This window comes from Channa argus, chromosome 13 (genome assembly GCF_033026475.1).
Source record: "Channa argus isolate prfri chromosome 13, Channa argus male v1.0, whole genome shotgun sequence".
NCBI lineage: Eukaryota > Metazoa > Chordata > Actinopteri > Anabantiformes > Channidae > Channa > Channa argus.
In genome coordinates this window covers 22710473-22736278 of record NC_090209.1, presented here as the reverse complement: position 1 = coordinate 22736278, position 25806 = coordinate 22710473, and the positions used below count along the sequence as shown (strand labels likewise).

Sequence of the window (25806 nt, the reverse complement as noted above, 5' to 3'; positions counted from 1 at the left end):
CTGCTACTTCTGTAAGGATTCTCAGTGGGAAAATCCTTTATGGACATGTGACGTGGGGTATAAGGAAGATGTAGTTAAACAGTTGGGCCACTATGGCAAAATTGCTTTGCATCTCTGCATCACCGATCCTTTGGGCTTGGTCGCCTCCAGGAAGAAAATGATTGACAGGAGCCAAATGTTCTTTGTTTTTCCTCTTTATTATTGTTGTTTAATTTTTTTTTTCAACTTTTGAAAAGAAGAGGACACAATGTCTATGACAGTTTTTGTCATTTAGATACATGCGGCCGCCAGCAAGAGGAATGTGTGAGTTTCGCCTACTGTTCCTGCACAGGTCAGAGCGGGTTCCTTCATTCATGGTCATGGTAACTGACCTGTGTTTCTGTGCCTCTGTTTATATCATCTATAAAGTGGCTGATGGTGCAGCTGTAATCCTGTTAGTCTGCACCAAATTACAGAAATGTTATCATAGTGGAAACATCCTGATTCTAATTAACTTCATTGCTGGCCACAGGCTGGACTACAATCAGATGTGACTTATTCATGCTCCACTGATAACAACTCTGCTGCAGTGCAGCCAGGAGTCCAAGCCATAGATGTCAGTTAAGGGCTTGTCTGTATAAACTTGGTAAAGATTTACTGGGTGTCAAATGATGTAAATTCAGAGAGCTGACTTCATAAGCACGTAGAAAACCTACCCATTTAAATACAGTTGCTGCACAGCTAATTATCTGCTGTACATTATTTTATTACCCACTGAATGCAGTAGTCAGCCTGTGCTGTCTATATAGAACATATTGTATAATCTTACCACTCAATAACTAAGCTGACAAGAGGCTTTGTGTTTCAAATTAATCTTGAGTACATTTATGAAGCAGCACTTTCAGCTTTTAATTGTCATCATCAGCAACATCAGCATAATGCCTTTGTTAGGTAAATAGCAAAAGGATCCCCAGGAGGATTTCAGCGTGTCACCGGTGGTTGTTGTGTCTGTTTTAATCGTTGTTGTCCATGCTAGTGGCGCACAGTAGCTCTACGATTGGTCTGTTTATTAGTCCACCACTTTGGTCCTGAGTGTGACTCACCCACACATATCTCAAATCAAATCACATCAAATCAATTCAAATCAATGCAAATCAAATCATTACTTCCTACTGTCACAAATTTTCTGCGAGGACTTGTATTTTTCGGCGTCACACCACATACTGTAGATTGGAACATCCTCTGTCCTGACACTCACGAGCCAGATGTGGCTGTTTGGTGTGTCAGGTTAATTTAGTCATTTTCAGCTTTCACAGATTGTTGCTAGTGAGGACGGACAAGGGCTTACGAGGCTTTCGACTGATGGGCAATACATAGCAAGGTTTCAATGTTTCTGTTGTAAAACAATCCATTTTCCCCTCCACTCGGTGGCGGATTCTGTATTTCGTTACTCTCGTGTTGTCCGCTCACTGTATAAGGCTGTCAGCATGTGTTGCAATAAGAGACACAGCACCCCAGGGAGTCTTGGTCATAGTCACGTCTGCCATGCATGCTCTGACACAGCACCATCCACAGCTGATTACCAGAACGTATAATAATCTGTAGCAGCTGAGCACTGGGAGAACGGTGTGTACTCTGCTGTTAGTCTGCTGGTATTATGTAATGGATGACTCAATTAGATCCTCAAATGAAATACCTACAGTATTTCAAAAACAGGCAATTTATAAACTTGTTTTCTCTTAGGCCTTTAAGTCGACCTATTTATGGAATATTTAGTGGAGCACTGGGGGAAGAAATAGAAAGACTGAATGTATTATGGGACGGTATTTTCCAGGAATGAACTGTGAAGTAACTCAAACACATTTTCATAACTTTGAGTTTGTTGTGTCGTCTCGTCTTCCTGGTAGACTCCACACCGAGGACTGATGTCATTTGTTTCTTCTTGAAGGTGATGTGGCTGCATGGTTTGTTGCCTTTTTCCACATTTTGTAATGTTACAGCCTCATTTCAAAATGGATCAATCTCATGTACATGAGAGGGTTTCATTTTCTTTGTTTCATTTTCTTTTTTAACCCCTCTCATATTTTAACGATTCCACCCCGGCATGTATATTTCTGACTTATGTCAGACTTGCGCTCGACTCCAGAAATCACACAAATTTTCATAAATAATAGAGGAACTCAAGTCACTACAGAGCCCTCACAACATTGCAAACACACACAAATACACCTATCAAAGACGAGAATAGGGGCAAGTATCGTTCCAGGAAATACACTCGCTCTAAGTATCAACTTGCCATTTTTACACTTGAGAACTAATTCAACACAAGACACAACCACATAATTACTGAGCTTTACGTGTGTGGGTAGGGGAAGTTTTGAACACTGGACTACCTAGTGAGCTCACTAAATCCAATTTGTTGGAGTTTAATAACTCAATATATCAAATATAGTAATTATTGGTCAGGAGCCAGTATCTGGTGTGAGCCAGTTATTAATGTGATTGGAATAATCAGTAAGTTAAGAGAAGTTGTTATAAATCCCAGGTACAGCTAGACCTTCTTCTTTCCAGACTTTATGCCGAGCCTGCATGTGAAAATGAAATATTGTTCAAATGTGCACCTGCTAATACACACTGTCGACCATAAAGTTGGAATAATCTTGTTCTCAGACACATTGCTCTTTTTTTCCAAAGATTAATTGTGGTTTCATTTTCACTGACCGATAAAGTTTGGAGAAACTTTGTATAATTTCCCTATCCAGAATAAATCACATGGTCACCATAATTTCATGAGAAGAGTTAGGAAAAAAATGTTATCACAACTTTGTGGGCAGCGGTGTATTCGTGAGAATATAATTTGATTTTTTTCCATTAATGTTAAACTGCAGAGGGGGAATAGGCAAAGTTGCCACAGTTGCCAAACTAATTGTGCATGATACTCATTGATATCTTGTGTGAACTGCTTCCCTTGTTTGTAGATATAATCTTTTATTTGTGCACGGACGAATTATGACTATTAACAGTTGCTGAACAAATAATAATGACAAGTTCATTTCATGTCTTTGTTTTTTGTATTTATGCTACAAATGAGACTTTTCATAAAGGGATTATACTGGCTGTTTATTTACTTTCAAAGCATCACATCTTTGATTTGCCTTTTTTTTTTTTTTTTTTGCTTTCTTGGCCAGCACCATGCTGTTTCAGTAACACCACATGCCACACAAGGAGCTCAGAGAGAAGTGATTTGTGTCTGCTTATGTTGTACGCTACAGTCAGTAAACAGATCCCACGATGTGCAGTGATTATAAATATGATAAAAAGTTGTTATGCTACTAAAATATACCGCGCTTTGTTATATCACGGTACAGCTTTTTCTTAGAGCGATACAAATGTTGGGCTTTCGTTATTTTCATTTTCCTGTCCAAATTTATTTATGCTCTTTTTCCTGTTAGATGTTTGGTCCAAGTTGGATTCATCACTTAATTACATAAGAGTGGTGCAAATTGTAAAGAGATGACGTGTCTTAATTAAGACGCGATCTGCATAACTGAGCACCTGACAATGCATTCAGGTCACGTGTTGCATTTCATTTCCAGCCAAGTTGCATTCAAAGCGAGGGGCTTCCAATCGGCCACACAGCTATCAAATCTAGTCATCAGACAGTTGCATCAAGTTTGGTAGTATGAAAGTGATTTGTATATTAAAGGTCAGGTCTACAACAAACCACAATGATATTTTGGCAAAGTAAGAACACAGTAACAACAAAACAACAAGTCTCTTGGGCTTTTGTTCCGGCATGTTACCTTTCCGTGAATAGTTCTCGCAGAGACTCTGCAGCACTTACATACATACATTAATACATCCATACATCCATGCAGTTATGGGCACTGACCTCTGCTGTCGTCCTCATTTAATTTTCATTCTCATTTATTAAAGGTCAGTGTGTCCACAGGGCTCCGGCCACTAATTTGGACTAGGAAGAAGTCATAATAAATTATGAATGTACTGTATTATATCTGCATAGTGTGAGCTGGAAGGTGAGGACAGTAGAGGAGAAACTGAGGAACAGGGAGATATATCGTCTCCCTTTCTTTCTCTCCTCCCACCTCTTAAATGTCATTGCTTTTCCCTGTCAATCCTCGGCTTGCTGTGCGCTCGCCTCCTGCTGTGTCACCGCCACACACGGGCACAGCCAGACATCTCGTTTCTTTCAACAGTACAAATGTGAGTTTGATTACAACATGCATTGTAAATCTGGTGCTATAATTTCCGAGACCTGACAGGATTTACTTGTTCTGACTCCGTTCGTGCCAACTCAGCCTGGAGTTGTTATTGAAAAGAAATTGCAGATGCAAATTTCAAATTAAACACTTTATTGATTAACCGTTGATCAGATTTTGCTTCCACTTGGGGATCATTTCCAAATTATGGAAGAGCTCCATTATTCACTCAGGAACAGCGAACCCCCCTCTAGCATGATGTAATGGAGCCCTCAGGCTGGTGGTAGGGGGCACGGATCAGCTGCTGGAAGACAGTGGGATACAGAAACGGTAAATAAGGAGTCTACTGATTAAAAGGCGCGAAAGACGTGTGAAAGAGAACCAAGTTAAGTTTTTTCTAACTAATGTTGTTCCTTATATTTCTACAATCAGTGATATACTCAATATTACTATTAAAAAACTACTATGACAATCAAAAGTGTTTTATATTTATTGATTTACATCTTGCATAGAAGGAAGCCCCAACAATTATGTGTGTGTCTTAGTTCATTTTAGCACAGGCTCCAAACTGCCCACGCAGCACACAGCTGTCAACAAGCTTCCGGCACAACAACGGTTGGACGTTTCAGCTCTTTTCTTTCAATTATATGTGCTGATTTTGCATCACAGACATGACATCAGTCCACACATGCATTACCCATTCGACAGCCGTCCTCGATACTGTATGTCCTTAGGGCCATTGTCCTGCTGGAACACCCAAGGGTGTCCACGTTGCGGCCGTCTAACTGATTGTTTGAGATTATGGTGAAGAATTCTGAGGTGATCCACCTACTTTGTTATTCCATCCACTCTGCAATGCACCAAGTCCACTGGCAGCAAAACAGCCTCAGAGCATGATGCTACTACTCCGATTCTCAACAGCTGGTGCAGTGTTCTTGGGGTGAAATGTCTCAGCTTTACTGCTCCAAACAGACCACAGTCTTTATTATTATAAGGCTTTTTCCGGTCTGTGTGTTCAGCTTAAAGCTGTTCGAGCTTTAATTCTGGAGCGGAGCTCTTTGACGGCAGCCTTTCAGTGCATGGTGATGTAAAACCCACTTGTTTAAAGTGATTAGCTTGAAATCAGCAGTTGTTTAAAAATCGCATCAAAATACGATCCTGACTTGTGAAAATCCACCATTCTCTTTCTTGGTTTTGCTCTGAGCTCTTTCCACTTTGCCATTGTACTGTGATTTGGTCGATCCATTGACTCTGGTGTTATAGAAATAAAGTTAAATTGAATTGACTGAGTGCTCCATCCCTTTTTTTCTGTTGGCACCGAGTAGCCACCAGCTGTCAGTCACCATCAATAACAGCAAGCTAAGAGACATGATTAAAAATTAAAAATGTGGAACTTTTAGCACCACTGATTCAATCGGAGTGAGTGAATTTCGTGGTGTTGACACCGTGTTGATGTCACAAAACCCCAACAAATTATTTTCATTTCAGTTTTCGTTTATTTTCAGTTATTAAAGATGCATGTTGTCAAATCAAAGAAATCATACAAAGGCCGTTATGACTGCATATTAAAATAACTGCAATAACTTTCCAGAATGGCAAAACTGGGTCTCAGAGTATAACTCTTATGGCATCTGGGAAGCCTTCAGACACACAAATCTGCAGGCCCATGTTTCTCTTATACAGAGCTTCAGAGTTTCCATTCTGAGGTTGTTTAATGATTTGTCAGCATGATTATGGCATCAGATTTTTGAGTCTTTGTTTCTTTAAGTTAATATTATAACACTGTTTCCTAATTTATGTTCTGTTTTCCACTTCTCATGCTGCGGTGTCTTTTCTCCTAGGTTTGGGTGTTGCCATGTGACCCTCGGCCTCCCCAAAGCTACCGGGAAACTTTGTAGCACACAGAAGAGTCCTAAAACAAGGAGTATTTGTTTAATTAAAGGAAGAAAATCTTTTTTTTTTTTAAATGGAAGAAAGTCTTGCAATTACTACACCCCCATAGAGTTTTCATTTAAAGACTTTGGTTCATTAGAGGCTTCATCACAAGGATTGAAATAGAAGTGGAGTCACAGCTCAGGGGGAGCAGTAGCCCTGAATGATTGCCTTTGGTATGAAGGTATACTAGACTTTCTCTTGGATTATCAGGACGCTAGTGAAGGTCATTGCTCTGTAACTCTGTGTCTCCTGATCTTTGATCCACTGCATTTTCACTTTCTCCATTCTTGACTTTTGACAGTGTTGTGGGATTAAGCTTTAAGCCTTGGCTAGACCCTCTTCAAGAATTGTTTCCCCCCCCCCAAATCTTTACGTAAAACAAGCTGTGGGCAGGATGCAGTGAAGGAGAGACTGATGCAGAAGAGAAAGGAGTAGAGGCGACTGGATTGCATCTGGCCTCACTGCTCGAAAACACCAACAGCTGGATGAATAAAACATTCGAAAAGACAGGGAGCTGTGACATCTGGCTGAGGAGTGTGTTAGACAGTATTTCATTCCCTCTCCTTCTTTTACAGTACTCTGTCCACTATTTCACTCACTAACATCTCATCGCCCCCACCCCAACGCACCCCCTTCCATCTGTACATCTCTCACCTTGTCTTTTTCCCCGTATGGACACAGGCACTCAGGTGGTCACTGAAACAGACAGAAACAAGCTTGTGTCTCTGCTTGTTTCTGCAGGTCTCATTCAGTTGTGTTCCACTTTTGCGTGCCGCCTCCCTCCACCCACATCTCGCGCCTCGTGCTGCTCCTTCTCCACCCTCTTCATCCTCCCTCGCCGGGTGTAATGGTGCGCCCCCTCCTCTCAGTCCTGGAGACATGCCTGTGCAGGAGATGGCGGTGAGTCCTGTCAAGTCCCTGTACTGGGAGCAGTTCCCCCCCATGTCGCAGCGCCGGGTTTACTGCACTCCCGTCTACCATGAAGGCCTGCTATACGTGCTGGGGGGCTGCAGTGAGACTGGCATGCCCCTGGACAGCGTTGAGGTCCTAGATGTAGAGAGCCAGACGTGGAGCCAGCTGCCACCGCTACCCACAGCGAGGGCAGGGGCCGCGGCCGTGGCGCTCGGGGGCCATGTGATGGTGCTCGGGGGCATGAATCAACAGCAGACCCCCCTCGCCTCTGTGGAGATGTACCACACTGATGAGGGAAAGTGGGAGACGAAAGCCAGCCTGGCTCAGCCTTCTATGGGTGTCACCACCGTGGAGAAAGGTAAGACAATAGTGTGCTGAGAGCGGAAGCTCACTGTCCATAAAACATTGACAGCATGTTAATTGAATGTGAATATTAATGTTCTTTGGGCCTGATTGTATCAGTAAGTTCCATCTGATGCTGCTGTGACGGCCTCCACTGGTGGAGCTCCTCAATGCAATGCCAAGAGGAACCGAGGAAAAGTTTTGTTTCTTCTGAATTTATACCGTCATGTAACTCTGCTCTCTGATTCTACAGAAACTTAGTGGAACTCTCAAAATGTTCAAGATATCAACACTTGCTTGTCTTTCTTTTCTTTTTTTTTGGAAAGCCAGAAAAGTTTGCCTACATTACCTGCTTCCTTTGATGTCTGACCCAGATGTAGTTCTGTCATTAGCCAAATACACAGCACACACACAGCCTGCCATCGTTGTTACAGGCAGAGAGCTCATTTTTCCACTCATCTTCCAGATTTATCACTGCAGGACCAGGCGTTCACCCCGTCAATTACGCAAAAAAACTTCTCTAAGGCTCATTAAGAAGGGATGAAGTGGATTTTGCAGCTTCTTTGACATATTTAGAAGCCTTTGAAACAACAACTGCAGCTACAAACTAGTTTGTCTGTGCTTGTTTGAAGTAGGGAAGTTAAGTAATTAGCCGCTCATTTTGGGGGACGCCCCCGTGACGTATTTTTTGTGTGACACTAAAAGCTGCTACTTCTCCCAAGTAGTTGCTTTTTACTTGTGATTAAAGCTTAGTGGCGCTGGGATTGAAGGCTGCTCACACCAATAATGAGGCTGGTGTCTAATTTGGGATTAGGTTCAGGAAATGCTGCACAGTAACAGTTGCATGATTCTGATTATGTTAATGGTGAGTAGGTTCAATTTGGTCATTTGTGTGTGTGTGTGTGTGTGTGTGTGTGTGTGTGTGTGTGTGTGCTTGCTTGTGTGGAAGTGCCATTTGTCACACAGTCAACCTTTACCGAATAAACATACTGGGCTTAATGCTCGCTCCCAAGGCATCTACAGTCTGCCGAGGTCATGCATGCTGGCACCGTGCAAAGGAGAACCATGGAAAAGAGAGGGAAATGGAAGAGTGGGAGGAAGAGACAAGGGAATGGACTGGAATAGATATGTAGCCAAAACGTCCGGAGGGATTAAAAATTATTGCTCTGATACAAATCTGCAAGCAGAGAAAAGGGAGGGAGAGTAAAAGTGAGATACGCTCGTTGAAATTCTTCTCCCGAGCAGCCTTCTGTGTTTACATGTCCGGCTGCATACTGAAGAGTGCAGACACGATAAACCGAAGGAATGTCCTTTCATGGTAATAGAGACAGAGTGTGGGTGGATTTTTATTCCAAGTACTGTGTAAGTTTGATCGTAGTTTCACAAGAATTTATTCATGACATTTTAATTTTTATTAAATATCAGTTGACTGGTTGTTAAATGCCTTATCAAGAAAGTGCTTGTTTTTGACTTTGGATAACTATCTGCCCTAAAAGTTAAACTTGGCTCTGCAGCTCTGGTTCTAAGTCCTTATTAAATATATTTATAATTGCCAAGCTTGTGTAATATTTTATGTTTCATGTCTCTGGTCTGGAAAAATGGAGAACAGCCACTTTTAGTCATGGTGCAGTCTGTGGTGTGGTGGAACGAGCACCGAGACGGGACGTACTTTCAGTGCCGAAACAAGTGTAGCCAAAGAGTTTTGCTATAGAGCCCTTGAGTTAAAACACCTCTGTAAGTGGACGCCGTCACACTCATTACAGAAAAACCCCCATTAGAGAAAAGCTTAACATTAACAGCTTTAATACTCATGTTTTCATGTCGCTGAGAGCAGCAAAAGAGATACGCCAGAGTGCATTTGGTCCTCTCAGTAATTGTAATATGAACTAAATAAAAAGAAATATATGAAGGGCACTTCATACACTTCGATTGCAATCTTTCTTTTTTTTTTAATCCCCCATTCATCCTGTTTTAGTCTTTAGTTATCCAGGACTGAGGTCTTCTGTGACTCTATAATACATTAATGCATGCTAATCTCAAACAGTGCGCTACAGGACGCCTCGCAGCGTCGCTACCATCTTGCATTAGCTCTGCAGTGTTTTCTGAAGAACTCCCCTCAAATCTGTAAAGAAACTGCAGCCGACTTGTGTGTGAAATAGTTGTACTGCAATATTTAATTAAGCAAACATGTCTGCATCAGACAGCCAACTTAATAGCCAAATAATAATAGGATGTATAATTTAAGCAAATATTTTGGAGAACATTAACCGAATGCATATGTCTGTGTTCAGTCAAATCTCAGACAGTTTACCTGCAGCTGAATCTTGTGAAACCCCTTTAGTTGCGTCTAAACGTAAGGGCACACATTTGACGTAGGGCTAACAGAAGTGCACAGGCCCGATTAGAGTTGTTGGCCTTTAAAAACTCACTCACTTTATTTTAAAAATTGTCCTTGGAATGAATAAGAACTAACACATAGTTCTTTCGAATCAATTTGAATGTGGCCCACGTAAGCCAATGCTGCGCTGTGCTGTGGAGTTAATGATGCTCCAGACTCCTCTCACTTCTTCTGGATAAGAGGTTTTGATAAAAGTGCTTTTTATGGTTTGCAAAGTAAGCAAACAGCTTTAATTTTAAATCATCATTTTTGCTGTACAAATTCAAAATGCCTTTCACACAGTGTGGTGTAATGCTTTTCGGTTCAGCACGGCTACTGGTTTAACTTAAGCCAAGGCTTATGTCTTTGGATGTGAGCAGCATCACTGTTACTGACAATTTTCAACCCCTACTATTGTTTTGGCATGTTCAACACTGAGAGATCAGCATCATGTGAAAGACAGCTACAGTTATTACATGTGTTATAAGAGCTCTCCAGCTAGATTCCAACCAAAGATGTCACATTTACATAACATGTGTTTTAGATCAGCGATCCATCAAACCACCCACACTGTAAGTAGCTGCAGTGTCTCCAAGCTGTTAGGATGAATGTGTTTGCATGAAGACATGAATGAAGACATGGACTTGGGGTGTAATGTTTACGGTGCCTTAAGCCTGAGGATGTTTCCGAATCCTTCTTTACAAAAAGCCCAGATTACTCTATGTCTTCTATAACTCTGTTTATGACTCTGAAGCTGAAGAAGGAGAGGAGGAAGGCGTGTTCATAGGCAGAGAAGGAAGAGGAAAGCCAAGAGTGTAGGACTGACAGTAGGGACTATGACAGGAAAGGCTAGAGACTAGTTAGTTGACATGAGGCTGAGAAAGATGGTGGATATACTTTGTGTGCAGGAGACCAGGTGGAAGCGTAGCAAGGCTAGAAGCTGTGGAGCAGGGTTCAAGTGGTTTTACCATGGTGTCGATGGAAAAAGAAAAGGAGAAGGTCCCTACTCTGAGTTCATCCGAGGGATCGCTGATGTTAGATGTTTTGGAGAAAACGTCAGAGAGTTATGTTACAGCCTTAATCAACAATGGAATCAATTCAGAATTTTTCCTCAGAATTTCACAAACAATACCCCACACATGAAGATGTGAAACTGATTATCAGTTACATATGTGTGTGTGAGATTAAATGCATTTGCCAATGCATTTAAATGTATAGCTACAGTCTGTTAGTGAATACGCCTGTTGGCAGAGAGAACGGGCCTCCGAAAAATCAAGCCTTCACCCTGGTCATGGCAGACAGCACATGTGGACGAATTCCTACTTGCGGTCACATAATTTTAAAATGGAGGTTCAGTTTGCCTTTTCAGGATTTAGGGGACGGAGCGAATGAAATGAATAGCGAAGGCTGGTGTGATACGGCTGAAATTATGGTATTGTGGTGGTGGTGAGTTTAGCTTAACTGGCACTTGCTGACGTTCACTTGCTGAAACCACAATTGTTTTAAATGTGAGAATGTCAGATGCACATTCACGCGGAGACGCTGTGTTTGTAAAAAAGTGTCATGTACTTGCAGTTTTAAATAATGCAAAAGTGTGTATGTGTATGACTCCTCTCCTCTCGCCTGTCGCCCCCTAGCTTTTTTTTTTTACTGACTATCTCCCGATTTTCTCTGCATTTTCAAGTCGACTGATCAAGCGAGCATTTCTGTTGCCTGGCAACAAGTGTGTAACCTCCGTGTTTGTTTTTAGAGCAAGCAGATTAGTTGCAAATGCGTTTTTGTGTGTGTCAGGCAGAGCCACAGACAGTGTGCAGATCTGTGTGTGTGTGTGTGTGTGTGTGTGTGTGTGTGTGTGTGTGTCCCTAAGTTAGCTACAGAGCACCCATTTCAAAGATATGAATTCTGGCGTCTTTTGCTGCATGTCTGTGAGTGAACACCATTTGTGTGAGTGGGTTTCCTCTCTTATCATCCAGTTCCTGATCCCTGCCTTTTTACCCTTTATCATTAATCCCAAATACACAAACAACCCAATGCCTTGGTTCAAACATTGGCTCACTTTTTGTTTTTTCTCGAGTTTTTTTTGGCCCTTTCTTGTCGCCTTTTCCTCACATCTCTGTGGATTTGCTCAGAGCATCACTAACTGTGAAATACATCTTGTGCTTGTCTTTGTTTTTCTCCTGCCTCTTGGTTTTCTTTGACATAAACATGCTTGAAAATGCCTACTGGGCCTTCAGCATATCCAGCTTTCGGTACTTTGGGAGGCCACTTTTTAATAGCTGCTGTACCAGGGCTCACAAGTGTCAAAACCCTACTGAGCTGATGGGGGCAATTTTCATTTCCCCCTCAATCTGTGACCAGCAACCACTGCCCTCTCGTCAGTCACTGCCTGTCACTGCCTGACTGAACAATTACTGTTCCACAGGGCTGCCAAGCTCCTGGAAGATATACAGTAGGTTTCTACAAGGAAGAAGATAAAGGCCTGCTGTCATGGCTTCAAAGTGGTGGAGGAGAGTGTCTTTTTGTGCAATAATAAAGGTGTGAAGTCAGTTCCGAACAAATCCCAAGGAAGTCACCACATACTGGTTATTTGAGGAAGAAAAAGGCTTTGAAGGCATTTTTTCAAATCTGCCTTATTAACACCTCTGATTCCTAGAGTTGAATTAAATATGTATATTTCACCAGAGCTTCGGCTAACGACCTCCTCATTTTAGTTGGCGCTTGCTTTCTTTGAACAACCTGCGATGACCTGCTTTCTGGCCTCCTGGAGCTTCTGGATGCATTATGCAAAGGTCTTCTTCGCTCTGTTGGAAACGGAGGTGCTGTAATGTTCTCTGTGATGTGAAAAGAAGCTGCACTTAGGATCATTGTGGCCATGTGATGGATTTTGCATTCAACAGAACTTAGAAGTATGTAAGATAATGGACTCAGAGTTATTATAGTCTTGTTAGTAGTCGACACCAAAGTACTATATACATGTAGTAAAGCGGAACCCATTAAGATGAGAGAAATCTTTCCGGAGTGATGCAGTTTCAGATTTATTCTCTATATCTCTGCGTTAACAAGGTAAACAGTTAATAGAAGACCCAGCAGGATTCTCCAGTACTTTCTGTGTGTTAACAAAACTCAGGTTTTTTTGAAAATACGGTTTCTTTGGGAAGAAAGAGGATTTTTCCAAACACATCCTCCTCAAAATAGAACAAAAAGGATTGTCACTATTTCAGTAAACATGAAAGCAGAATACACTGAAGCCAAGGCCTGTTGGCTCGGAATTAAGACACTGACTGCGCCTTTTAAAATGAGCCACTTAACTGAAACAGCAAATACATTTTGTAGGAAAAGTAATCATGGTTGAATTATGCATCAATGTGCTACATTTGGTAACTGCAACAGAGTCAAGAAGGTGGTTCGGGTGGATCGGGGGTGTTTAAAGCACATCACTGTGAGACCTCAGACCCAAATTTAGCCTTTTTCACACGTTGGATATGTAACTGCGTCATTCAGACATTGGCCACTTTTATGGTAATGTTCCTCAAAAACTGATGATCTGAGCTGCAGCTTTAGCACAATAAATGAATTTCGGATCCAGTGCAGCATTAAATTCTTTAAAAGCGAGACTGTAAGCTGCTTGATGAGTGTTTTTTAGTGATTGGAGCCTGTCATGCAGACCTGTGACCTCTTTAGTGCTGCAGCTGCTAGATACAGACAGTTCCCTCTGGGCTCTTTCTCTCTCTTCATCTATTTGCATGACCAATGTGAGTTCCCCTGGTGCGTGATGGTGACTTTAAAAATGAACTTGATTAGTTGAGGTGTCCGTGTGACTGGTTGGAAACCAATGGACTGATGACTGTTACTTTCATTTCTTCTATTGCTGCTGTCAGTAGTTTTCAGTAGGTTCCGCGTCTTTGTTTTAGCACATGCTGACGTGTTAATGTGACTTATGGTAGTAGAAAACAATCTGGTCGCAATTGCTGTCCCCACGAAATTTGTTGTTGCAGTTTAGTTTTATTTAAATATAATTATTATTATTATTATTTATTTTTTTTTTTATTTGAAAAACCACATCGGAGCCAGTTTCACACACACTTGATTGTAATCTGTAACCCTTTACCTCGTTTAGACTGCAGTCATTAAATCGAGCTGTAAAAAGTAAAGTGCAATTAAACAAACAAAGCTGTAGATGCACACAAAGCAAGTGCATGTAAGGAACAAGGCACTAATATGCACTTTCTGTGATGAAACCATCATAGAGTGTGTGTGCGTGTTAGAGAGAGAGAGAGAGAGAGAGTTGGCCCCTCCTCTGGCTACAGTATATATTCAGTTTTTCCTCTTTAAAACATGCTTGTTTAAGTGAAACACACCTACACATCACCATTCAGATGAGCTTAAGTAACTTGTCCATGTCCCAGCATTACTAACAAAAGAATAACTTTTTTCTTTGACAATTTTTGTGCAAACTTGTCAAGCAAATGAAAAAAAAAAAACTCTTTGTGAAAGGATTTTTGTTTACGGAGAGGTTTTATTTTTTTTTTCATGAAAGCAGAAAAGCCTCAGATAATGGCATCAAAGTGACATTTGTGGAAACGTGGTGCTCCTACTTACTCTGTTTTGCTCTTTAACTGGTTTCTCTCTTTTACTGTTCTGAAATGTAAAATATTAGCCTTGTGATGTTTTCCTACCTAAGCTCAGTGACGCACTAATATGTTCTGCATAAGGATTCTACAGAGTTTCTGCATATTCTCATCTCTGCTACTACTGTAAAACGTATTATTATAGCCAGGTAACTGAAAGAAACAATGAATTTTTTTGGGTCTAATATTTTGTTTCCTTGTGTCAGCAACTAAGCAACACAAAAGCTCAAGAAAAAAAATTAAATTGAAACATATTTATATTTTTTTATATATATATATATATATATATATATATATATATATGTGTGTGTGTGTGTGTGTGTGTGTGTGTGTGTGTGTGTGTGTAAATGAGAGTAACTGCTGTGGACATTTCTAGTATTTAGCAGCTGAAGAGTCATATATTTATCTCAGAGTTCTTTCGATCTTGAAATAAAAAGTTAAACTTAAAAGGACACAACACAACCTTGCAAAATTGTCAAGAAGTATCCATTTCCAGATAAAGATGATGGGCTAACAGCCTTGGCAGGAAGTAGCTAGGAAGTTGTTCAATTGCTTTACTGCTGTCTGCACTGTCTCCATATTTCATTACATGTGCAACACTGGCTTCACCTGGTCTTCTGCAACTGAATACTTCCTGCATGAGACTAGAATGTGATATGCTGTCACTCTATATATCTTATAAAGGTATATTATTTCGATTTAATGGAAACATTGCAGGAAAGACATTTGTTTTGTCTCCCGGAGGAGGATGAGTTAAGGCTAGATTCCATTAGAAGATGCTAATTAAATTTTTAAACCTTTAATTAAACAGTGCAGACTCACTGAGAGGTGTCCAATTCTCAGGAATTTACACAGTTACATGTTCACACCTGGAAGCTGACCAGTACAGCCACAGTCTGAGCAGTTGGGCGGTTGAGGGGCTTCGCCCAACTGGTGCCGATGAGGAAGGAAACAAGTGGAAACAACGTTTCCAGCTGATATTTTAACCCTGCAGATCCAAGGAATTAACAATCTCGCTCCTCGAACCTTCCCGGCTGCCACTGCAGTATGCAGTATGCAGTACTGTACATAGTAAATATGTAATTTGATACTAGCACAAGTTGGGGAAAGTCATCAAGTCATCTTAGCTACAGCAGTATGTCAAAATTAGGTAACATGAAATAAAATTTTAACCTAAGCTTAAATTAACCTAAGCAACCCCAAGCCACTGGCTGTAGCAGCTGTGAAGCAACTTTTCATATGTTTCATATGTGGAAATTGTTTATCCTTTTTTGAAAAGCTGCAGTATGACTTCAAGTACAGAGCTGCAGTCAGCGAAGATGACTCCAACTAGTCTTCACGTTGAGCGTTGGCTAAACAGCTTGACTGAAACTGATGTTTGTCTTGGGAAAAAGAAACATTTTGTTTAGAGAATATATTTCCGCACACATTGAATATGTTTTTTAAGACATTTGTAAGTTAAGTATTATGTGTTGTGCAAAGTGATCTAGCTTGACTCATGATTTTACAAAGCAGAAGAGGCAACAACACAAGTTTTAGTTGATGACAGCCGTCAGTGCAGAGTGCACATCGGCCGAAGAGATGTTGACTTCTGAGCATCACATTTTTTTTTTTTTTGTCAACTCGGAAAACACTCACTCTCATCAGTATAAGTACTGCTTTTGCTCTCGCCACCTACACACACTGACTGCAAAACCTTCAAAAGCTCCTTCGTCTGTCAAAAGATGTTCTGGAAATGTAAGAATCTCAGAGTGGAGGTAGATGAGAATGGCAGAGCAAAAGTGTATCCAGCCAGAAAGGTACAAGACAGCTTCTTTGAGAGAAAACAACTCCTGAGGGTGCACTGAACATCACTGATTGATGATACATAACGAGTCGAATGTATCTGAGAGTGTCTTTAAAAAGGAAATGAGACGAGTTTCTTCAAAGTGAGAAGACTCTGATCATATTCCCTGTGCAACTCTGACCCAGCAGAGCTATAAGTCTAGATTTGAGGCGCTTTGGCCAAAGTCTGCGGTGCTGACTGTTCAAAGTTGCAGCTCAGATTTCTTATTCTGGAAGCCTGGTGACACTCTCTCCGTTTGCTGCAGGCTCCAGGGGCAGTGCCTCATCTTTTCAGCAAAGCGCTTTACCGGGGAAGCCTGGCGCCCTGCTGAGGCTTTCATTAGAAGCTCAGAGAGACGATGATTACACGGGGAAACCTACACAAACAAGTGCTGGCTGCCCCACAGTGTGAAATCTGGAGACAACAACCATCACTTTCTTTGCTCCTGATAAAGAGCTTCTTGTGCTGGAAAGGGAAGGAAAGACAGGAGAAATGTCTCAGATGTTTAAATCCAAAGACTTTTGAAATAAAATGTTAAATTACGTCTTTTATTTTGCTTTCGAGTTGTGTGGTTGCTGCAGTCTCAAGGCAGGACAACCAGCAGCAAAAAAAGAATAAATCCAGACATGGGGAATTGGAGAAATTAAGACATTTGGGCTGTGCTGTCTTATAATGGTAAAGCTTTAGGTGAACTGTCAGCTTCTGCATTCAGACTAAAATCAGAGGTTGAACTGGATTTTGCAGCTCCTACATTTGTCGCACGACCTGCCACAGGATATAAAGTTGACCAAGTCTTTTGGGTGTGTTATGCGACGAGCACCAAGCAGATATCAGACAGACATAAGGCACCAGACCTTTGTAGGATGTATACAGCTTTTCACATCTGTAAACAGACATTTTTTTATGCTGGCGACTGAGTGATAAGATGAAACAACTTAATTGTAAATCAGTTCCATTTAAGTACAAAGCGCCGGATCACAACAAATCTCAAGGCTCTTTTCAATGTAAAGCCCGGACAGTAAAGAATTAAAGTAAAGAACAAGTTGGCAAGATCGATAAATCCTGTAGTGGCCCATGATTGTTTAGTGAAAGTAAACGAAACAGCCGCTGTGTGAAGTTTGGTGCTACCAGCTAACCAATCTAAAAATAAAAACCACAGTTTTTTCCATCGGCTGCCGTCAGACCTGATTTTATGTTGCTGCTCTAGTGGAACAGTAGTTTATTAGAATAGCTTTTTATCCAAAACAACAAATCCGCTGTGATTCGATTGGTGTGAAGTCATAGGGTGTTTGGCCTCCACGGGCATTGTCCCGACTAATCATGGTTTTAGCGGCATGATGACAATAGCCTGATTTAATTAGTTAATCCCTTAATCTGTTTTGACCAAGAGATGCCATTTGGTGTTTCATTACGTAACATTTTGAATGGGAGGGGGCACTGGTTCACTTTTGTAAAACAGTGTGATTTAAAAAAACATAAACACCCCTTGGCCTTGGGAAGGAAATGCCACTGCGTCACTTCACTGATTTTGAACTTGCTTCTAGTTTGAGTAGTACATGGAACTGAATGCCTCTGACCTAAATGTCTCACTACTTCTAGCTGAAAAATGCCTCTAAATGACCTCACTTGGAGGAACCTTCAGTTCAGATTATGTCATCATTATGATCATCATTGCTCCGGCTAAGAAATCTGATCTAATGATAAACAAAAAAAAAAACATCGAGTGAACTCTGTTGCCTTTTAAGTCCTGGTTGCAGTGTCAAGCCACCATCCACATCTCCCCCAGGCAATGCAGTACAGCTTTAAAGTACTTCTTTACTGAGATGTCAAGTAGCTGAAGTAACTTGATCTTTCCTGTGATTTGTCGAGTGATATGTGCTCACATTCTGTCCTTCACAGGTGCATTTTCATTTGTGTCATTGTTAGTTTAGAGTTAAACGTCTTTCTTTTGCAGTGATACAGTATTAATATAGTACCTGTTTAACAAACTTACACAGTAAATTCACAAATGTTCATGCATTTTACCTTTAAATGGGAGTGAGATAATATTGCGATTTGCATTTTAATGTGAACTCCTCACAGTTACGGCACTAAGATGTGAGCCACTCTCCGCTCACACAAGGTGCCAAATTATGTTTTCGAATCTCCTTAGGTTCTTTGTTTAAAGTGCACAAAGAGATAGAGATTGCATCAACCTGCACAGGAAGGAAGTACTTGTGTATTTAAAAGTTAAGGAGAACCAGAGAGACAGGAAAGCTGAAGTAGCACCTTCAGTATTTCTGCAGACAGTCTGACCTGACAGGCCGATGTGGCTGCAGGGAGACATTTTCTCTCGTGGCATCACTGCGACCGACACAGAGCCGACAGGAACAGGCTACTTTTCCTCTTACTCTTTCTCTGACCTTCTCACTCTCACCAACTCTCTTCGCCCTTTCAAAATTCCCTCGGTTCATCTCTAAAGTACGGTGTTTTGGCAGACGGGCTCGCCTCTCGATATGAAGTGCTGAAAGATGCCCAGCAAAAAGCATAACTCCGGAGCGTGGATCTTGTGTTGTGGCTTATATCCTCTTTGCTAGAGGTTTGTGTTCATTGTAAGTAGGAAGAATGACAGCGTTTGGATGCACACCCTATTTGTCTGACTTTCATGGCAGCACACATTACTGTTACGTACTCACATGCAGGCGCCCTGAGTGGCACTTTCCCTCTGGTGTTTACTTTTAATCAAAGGGCTAATAAAGTGATGCAGAGAGCATCTAACAGAACATCACATTAGCATATCCTGCTGCATTTTAATTCCGTGGGCTCAGCAGCTGCTTTTCTTCCAAACGGGCTCAATGACAGACACACCACTTGAATCTCAACGTGAATTCTTTTCAGATGTGGTGGCGGTTCTTATTTGCAGCTATTAGTCTGCGGTCAGTCCTCAAGCTATCCGCACAATGCAGACCATTAACAGCCCTGTCGCTGTCTTTCAGTGCAGAGGTGTTGCAGCAGTGGGTGAGAAATGTAAGAGTTTTAGAGCCTTTACTCACCTGGCAGAAAATTGGGGCGTTCACACATTCATCTGAAAGCCAAGGCTGGCGGCGGCTGGCAGTCATTATCAATGGAAAGCTGGATTTGCAGCAAATGACAAATTCAAAGGGAGCCTAGTTACGTCAGGGAAAGCAACTATCTTCATATATATAATGTAAAGCATTTAGCTACGGTCGGGTCAGAGCCAATTGGGATTATGTTGGACTACATCTGCTTTTAACTGCGTTTAGTATTAACAGTATTAAAATGGAGGACACCTTTAAACCAACACACTAAACAATTTAACAACTGTAAAACAGTAGAAAATATAAACATGTTAAGAATGTTTCTGCTAAATCAACGTAGTATCTTGTAATATTCTTAATGCCCTGTTACAAAAAAATAAAAAAATGAAAAAAATAGAAAACGCCAAGTACATACTTAATTTAAACAGGAAGCAGAGAGAATTATTCCAAATCAAATACAGATTCTCAGTTAAAGACTCTCATGTGCACAGTAAGGATAACAATGTTGTTTTGGATGATTGGAAGGGGGCGGGAGTTTGAATATTTAATTACAAATATGAATAGCTGAGTCCTAAGTGGATTTTTTGTGGCAAAGAATAACCTATATAATAAACCCTCATAATGCATGTGATGCTTTCTAACAATGAGGTGCATTCAAATGAGGATTGTTTAGCATAGAACATAGATGATGAACTGCATGGCTGAATACTAACATATTTTAAACTAAGGTGAGTGAATTGAATCCGATGAGCAGTGCGAATTATGATGTGAAAATCCAACCCATGAAATCCTAAAAATAAAAACGAAAGAGCAAGAAGAAACATAAATTTAGGGAAACAGAGTCAGAAAAACGAGAATAAAGAGACAAGCATTTAATGCATGTTAAGAGACGGGGAGGGCAGCGGGAATTGAACATGTGACACCCTAATCTAAGACGTGATAACAGCCTACATTAATATCCAGTGGCCCACACGTTCGATACTTGACCCCTAAGTCATTCACATGTAAATGGGGATTGATCTGCTCCCTTGTTTATGCACCTTTAGATATTGTCCTGGGGTTTAACAAGGTTATGGGTTAAATACATTCTGCGGCTGCTCCACACACTTTACATTTCTCCTTAGCCTCTCAGCTGTTGCTGTCACATGAATATTTTACTGCTTTATTCAAACATATATTGGATTTTTACCAAAGTCACATTACAGCTGACGCTGTTCCAATAACCGTTTTTGAAACCCTCGTCTCTTTTCGATAATATTACGCTGACAGCTTCTGCTGCCTACCAGACTCGCTTTCTCATGCATCCATAAATTTGTTTGCCGCTGTTTTGTTGTGCTTTAGTGGTTTTTACCTGTAATTGGATCAAATTGTATTTTCTCCACCAATGAGTCCTACTCTGCACAAGTAAAAATGTATTTCATGCTGTTGAAACAATTAGTTTGAGAGTGCGACGGAACCCTGCAAAGCAGAAGCTGTTTCTAGTTCTGTTCCCGACTGAACAAGAATCCCTCTTTTCTTTTTCTTTCGTCGTTTCTGTTTTTCCTCACAAATACACATTTCTTCATTTTATTATAGCTCATGTCGCCTCGTCTCCTGCGTCCGCCTCTGGCCATCGATTTGTCTCCACTTGCACTCCTTGCATAATAATAGGGAGCAAGATAATAGACTATTAGTGTTGTCTTGATGACACTGTTTGAATATGGATGAGAGTCTCATTATTTCTGGGGGCAGGTTAGGCGACAGGTAGTGATGCTTGCATCAAGAATGACGAACTCTCACCCGAGAATGAACCATAATTTAATCTGTCGTACCTGATTCAAGGTCTGCACGATACCTGAGGTCAGGACAACGACAACACCACCAATGAGAGAGTTATGTTTCCTTGACCGCTGTGTAGAGGTTCAGATTCAAAAGCTCTGGGGAGAAAATTGGTTTTAGTCAGGACATTGTAGTGGTGGAACAAAGGATAGAAAATGGGATGTGGTTGTAGGAAATTAATGTTAGACCCTGTGAAGGTTGTTTACTTTTTAAAGCATGGTCTCATCCCTGAAATGGACAAGCTACAACAAAGCACAGCTATTGTGCTAAGATAAGATGAAACGTCATTGATCCATTTGAGGACATTGGAGCATTGTTTGAGTACAAGTGGACACGACCTCAGATTTTCTGACTTTCACAAACATAAATCATGTGACATGTTAGCTTACATGTTGACTACATGTTGACATGAAAGGCCCCAGTCTTCAATCCCATTTTCAATTTACATAAAGCTATAAGGGTGCAAATTACCATTTACAAAATGTGTAAATACTCAGGCAATTAAACAGGCGATATTGAAAGGTAGACCTGTGGGGTCCTTGGGGGTCATAAGCCCCATGGGCCTTCTCCTTCCTTAGCCTATACAATAATCTAGCCTTAAGGAAATCCTAGGACTTTGGCTTGTGCATTAGCGTGCCATCTCAAAAGCCTTTCCCTTAATAGTTGCTGCAAGAATAAACTTGCTGTTTGTATAATTTCGTGGCATGTTATCAGAGCATCTACAGTGAGGAGTGAGGGGCCCAGAATCAAAGGTATCTCGTTGATGATGATGTCTTGGCCAAGTCTCTCCAGAAAATTTGATTTGGAACCTCAGTGGGACCTTATAGATGGTTAAAAACAAAGGCAACTGAAACTGTATTCAAAATTATGTGAATGGTCCACTCACTTTTCATCATAAAGTCAACGTGCACCTTGTCTATACTATGGCGTTAGTTGGAATTGCTTTGTCAATCTATCTTCTTTTATCTTGCTCTCTGGAGACAGCCTTCTCCCTCGACCGACTCCTTAGCTCTGACCCTGGCTCACCTTTTCCTCTGTTCCTCTGCTTAATCACACCTCCATTACCTGCCTCTTGTGCCCTTTTTGCTCTATGTTATCCTCATTTTGTCTCTCTCCAACACTCTGACCTTTGCCATTTCCCAAAAATCCAGGTTAATCAAACACCTTTCTAACAGCAGTGACTGTACTCCATCTTGGCTTCACCTCGTCCCCCCCCTCCCTCCTCCTTCTTAGACTCCGTCTCTTGCTCTGTTGCTCTTAGCCACTTTTCTCAACAGCGTTCAGTATTAGAAATTTGATTCCATGAGTGCGTTTTATAGCTAATTGCTTATTCAAATATCAGTGGACAGCGTACATCATTTACATTTACTCTTTGGTTTTGTGCTTTTTGCATAAAATGCATCCACACACGATCATGCAAATAAGGTGGGGATGTTCTCAATTTGCTGCCGTGAAATATTTAGGTTTGTAATGACATTAAATTAGTGTGCACTCATTCTGTATATTCTCCTCTAAAGCTGCGGCAGACAACGTCCTAGACTGGTGCAAAATGGAGCGAGATCCAGCTATAGTCATTTTTCAGATATACCTAAATCCTCAAAAATGACAGCAGTGAACCCACTCATATTTGTAGCTTTGTTAATATTAATAGATTTTAGAGAAAACAAAAGATCAAAAAGAAGCTGTTATGTTTTTCACTTCTGACTCTGTTTGTATTTGACATTTGAGCACAGGGATGCATTTTCCTGACTGCCACCACTTTAGAAAACCTTTTTTTTCCCCCCATTTGTAGAGGATGTCGTGTTATACATAAAATAATTTAGCAACTATTATAATTAAAAGTGCATTTTTGGGTGTTACTTTCTGTGCATGCCTTGATGTATGTCAAGGCTGTTCTGGACAGTTTATCCCCTCAAGCTCAGACAGACTGGATGGGAAGTACCTTTAAACTGACATCTTCGTGTCTCTCCACAGATGTTCTGTTGGGTGTAAGTCTCGGCTTTGGCAGACGTACACTCCAAGTCAGTCAGAGATTTTTCTGATGCTTCCCTTGCACGGAAAACATTTGTAGGCTACGGGGCTACAATCTACTCTAGACGGTACAACACATTAACTGCATCCCTTTTTTACAGTACCCATTTAGAGGAGTGTTTAACTGCCAGTATCTCGCCTTGTTGGTCCGTATAAAATGTACCATACCCGTGTGTATGTGGGGAGGCGAGGTCATTGTTGACCCTGCTCTCAGCCACCTTGAAAAGCACTGTAGGTGGGTGAGGAGCCTGTGTAAAAGACTTGTGGTGCCATTTAAAACTTATCATTTCCATCAGCCTGTTTTTAAACGGCACGTCTTAGGGGTCTTTCTGCCTGTTGTTTTCACAAGGGACCATAATAATTCATGATCATGTTGTACTTGACATACATTAACTTAGTTTGAGTGTAATTCATGTGGCAAATGTGCAAAACTAGTAAATACTCATCTGTACACGGTTCATCCTCATTCACCGTTATTGTCTAGTGAGTGTGTGTGTTTTACACCACAGTGGACATCAGGTTAAATGTCATGCAGCTAATACTGGGATCAGGTTACCTCTGTAAAAATAAAAGTGGAGCAGGACTTTTTTAGTTGAACATAACAATAAACAAAGAGTCTTAAAGAAGAGCCAGCTCAACACCTTTGGCGAGTATCTGTTTGAAACAGGCTTGTGGGTTTTCAGTGCTATCACTTGGTAAATGGAATTGGTCTGATTATATACAGCATCGCTTTTATCCAAAGTGCTTTACCACACACACACGCCCACCCACACACACACAAACACACACACACACGCTGTTGATGGCGGCTATTATGCACAGTGCTCACCTGATCCACAAGGAGCAACTTGGGGTTCAGTGATTTGCCCAGGGACACTTTAACTTGTAGCCTGGAGGGACTGGGAGTCGAACCCCTGACCTTGTGGACGACAATCAACATTTAACTCTGATCCCTAGTTTCTGGCTGGGCCACGAGAGGCAGCTATATGATATGGGAACCTGAGATCTAAGAAAAAAAGTTTCAGTGATTTTAGTGATTGAGCTAATGTGTTTTCTGGCTCACCAAGCACACCTCTTTTTTTCTCCCCAATCTCCCATTAAGTGTCCAAGGACCCATGGCAGTTAAAAGATAAAGTCCATCCTTATCCTTGGTCACACTCTGTCTTACACTGACCCACACACACACACACACACCTGTCCCTAACCGTCCCTCCCTTAATGCTGTCTGTACTCTAGATGCTATATTTTCTCATCCTTTAAAATCCTTCCTCTTACTTTCTGTAGGCTGCACCATCTTCCCCCCGGTATAATCTAATCCCTATGTTATTCATATATTGGCTCTGTCCATTCCCCTCCAAGGCATAACAGCATTACCAGCGAGTGAAAAAGCTTTCAAGTGGTCGCACTAGGTCCGGGGGTCTTGGTTAAATATTGGCTATGGATTTTGGCAGCTGATTTACCCCATTGATGTCTCAACTGATTGAGTTTATAATTAAGGTGCCTAGTTAGCTAGAAATCCCGTCGTAAACACTGCACATATAATCACCAACACTCGTCCAAGAATAAGTCCTAATTGAATGTGATTGTAACCTAATTCAAGGCGTGCAACTTACCTGGAGGGGTCGGCACAACAAGACAAACTACAGGGCAATACTGTTTTTCAAACGCAGAGAAATGGTTAACAGCTTTGGGAACAGAATGAGCCATTTTACTTTGCTTCAGGACATAGATGTGATGGAAATAGAGGGGAAAAGAGGATGTAGTCAGAAATATGAGGTTGAATAATGTTGGACCTTGTTGTTTACTTTCCTAAGCGTTGAGTCAGTCATCCCTGTCCCTGAACACGCCTCAATCTACCTTGGTAAGATGAATTTTTATTCATCCATTTGCAGAAATGGAAGCACTGTATGAGCAAAAGCGGCAGAAACTCTACAAACGATGATGTGGGATAAAAAACTGAACACAAGCAGTAGCTGTGGGGATGCATGAAGGTTTGTGCAAATGTTAGCATCCTCTTATATCGAAATAACAACAAAACAAAATAATAATTGAAAATTTATATTGAATGCACATTTAGTTAAGCACACATGTTTCATTTGAAATTAATAAAATGTGATGTTTAAAAAAAAAAAACGTGTGTGTGTGGGGGGGGTTAGGAACTTATAGGGTTCATACTAAGGCTATAAACATGTTCTAAGCAAAGGGACAAACTGAAATCCGTTGATCTTGATCTTGAATTTTCATTATTTTACTAGAGCGTTTTCTATATATACACACTCCTTGATCAGTTTTCTTAGCAACTAAATGTGAAATAAATATTGTAATGATCAAAGAAAAATGTTGTACTGTTGTTTTGCTCTTTTTGCTATTTAAAAATAAGGGGGATGTCTTCTAGGTCTCCCTCCTTCCTCCTTTTACTTATGTCTTTTCTAGCTAATTCCTTGTTATCATATCTATGGGCAGCACATATGAGGTGCAGAAACACCTCATGATGCTCTGTTACTGTCTAATGGATGAGGAGCATTTGAATTTGAAATATTAACCCTTTTTGTGCCCAGAGTTATTTTGTGTTTGTAATGAGCTTTACAGTCACGGCATTGAGACATCTTTACGGTGACATGACTCAGTGGACAATTCTTGAGCATGAATGTACTCATCCAGCATGGTTTCCTGTAAAGATGCACAATTGCTAACAGGTGTA

At 41.0% G+C, this 25806-nt stretch overlaps 1 protein-coding gene across 2 annotated transcripts in view; it reads left to right on the top strand.

The window, feature by feature from the left end:
- Nucleotides 1–25806, top strand: part of LOC137139454 (kelch domain-containing protein 8B-like) — a 135421-nt gene that overhangs the window by 22135 nt on the left and 87480 nt on the right. Inside the window, exons 2-3 of one of the 2 annotated variants that reach the window (XM_067526710.1) lie at nucleotides 6041–6315; nucleotides 6876–7404. In XM_067526710.1, coding sequence (XP_067382811.1) covers nucleotides 6295–6315; nucleotides 6876–7404 — 550 coding nt within the window. In that variant the 5' untranslated portion in view covers nucleotides 6041–6294. The remainder of the gene's footprint in view (nucleotides 1–6040; nucleotides 6316–6875; nucleotides 7405–25806) is intronic. The other variant, XM_067526711.1, reaches the window with a different exon arrangement.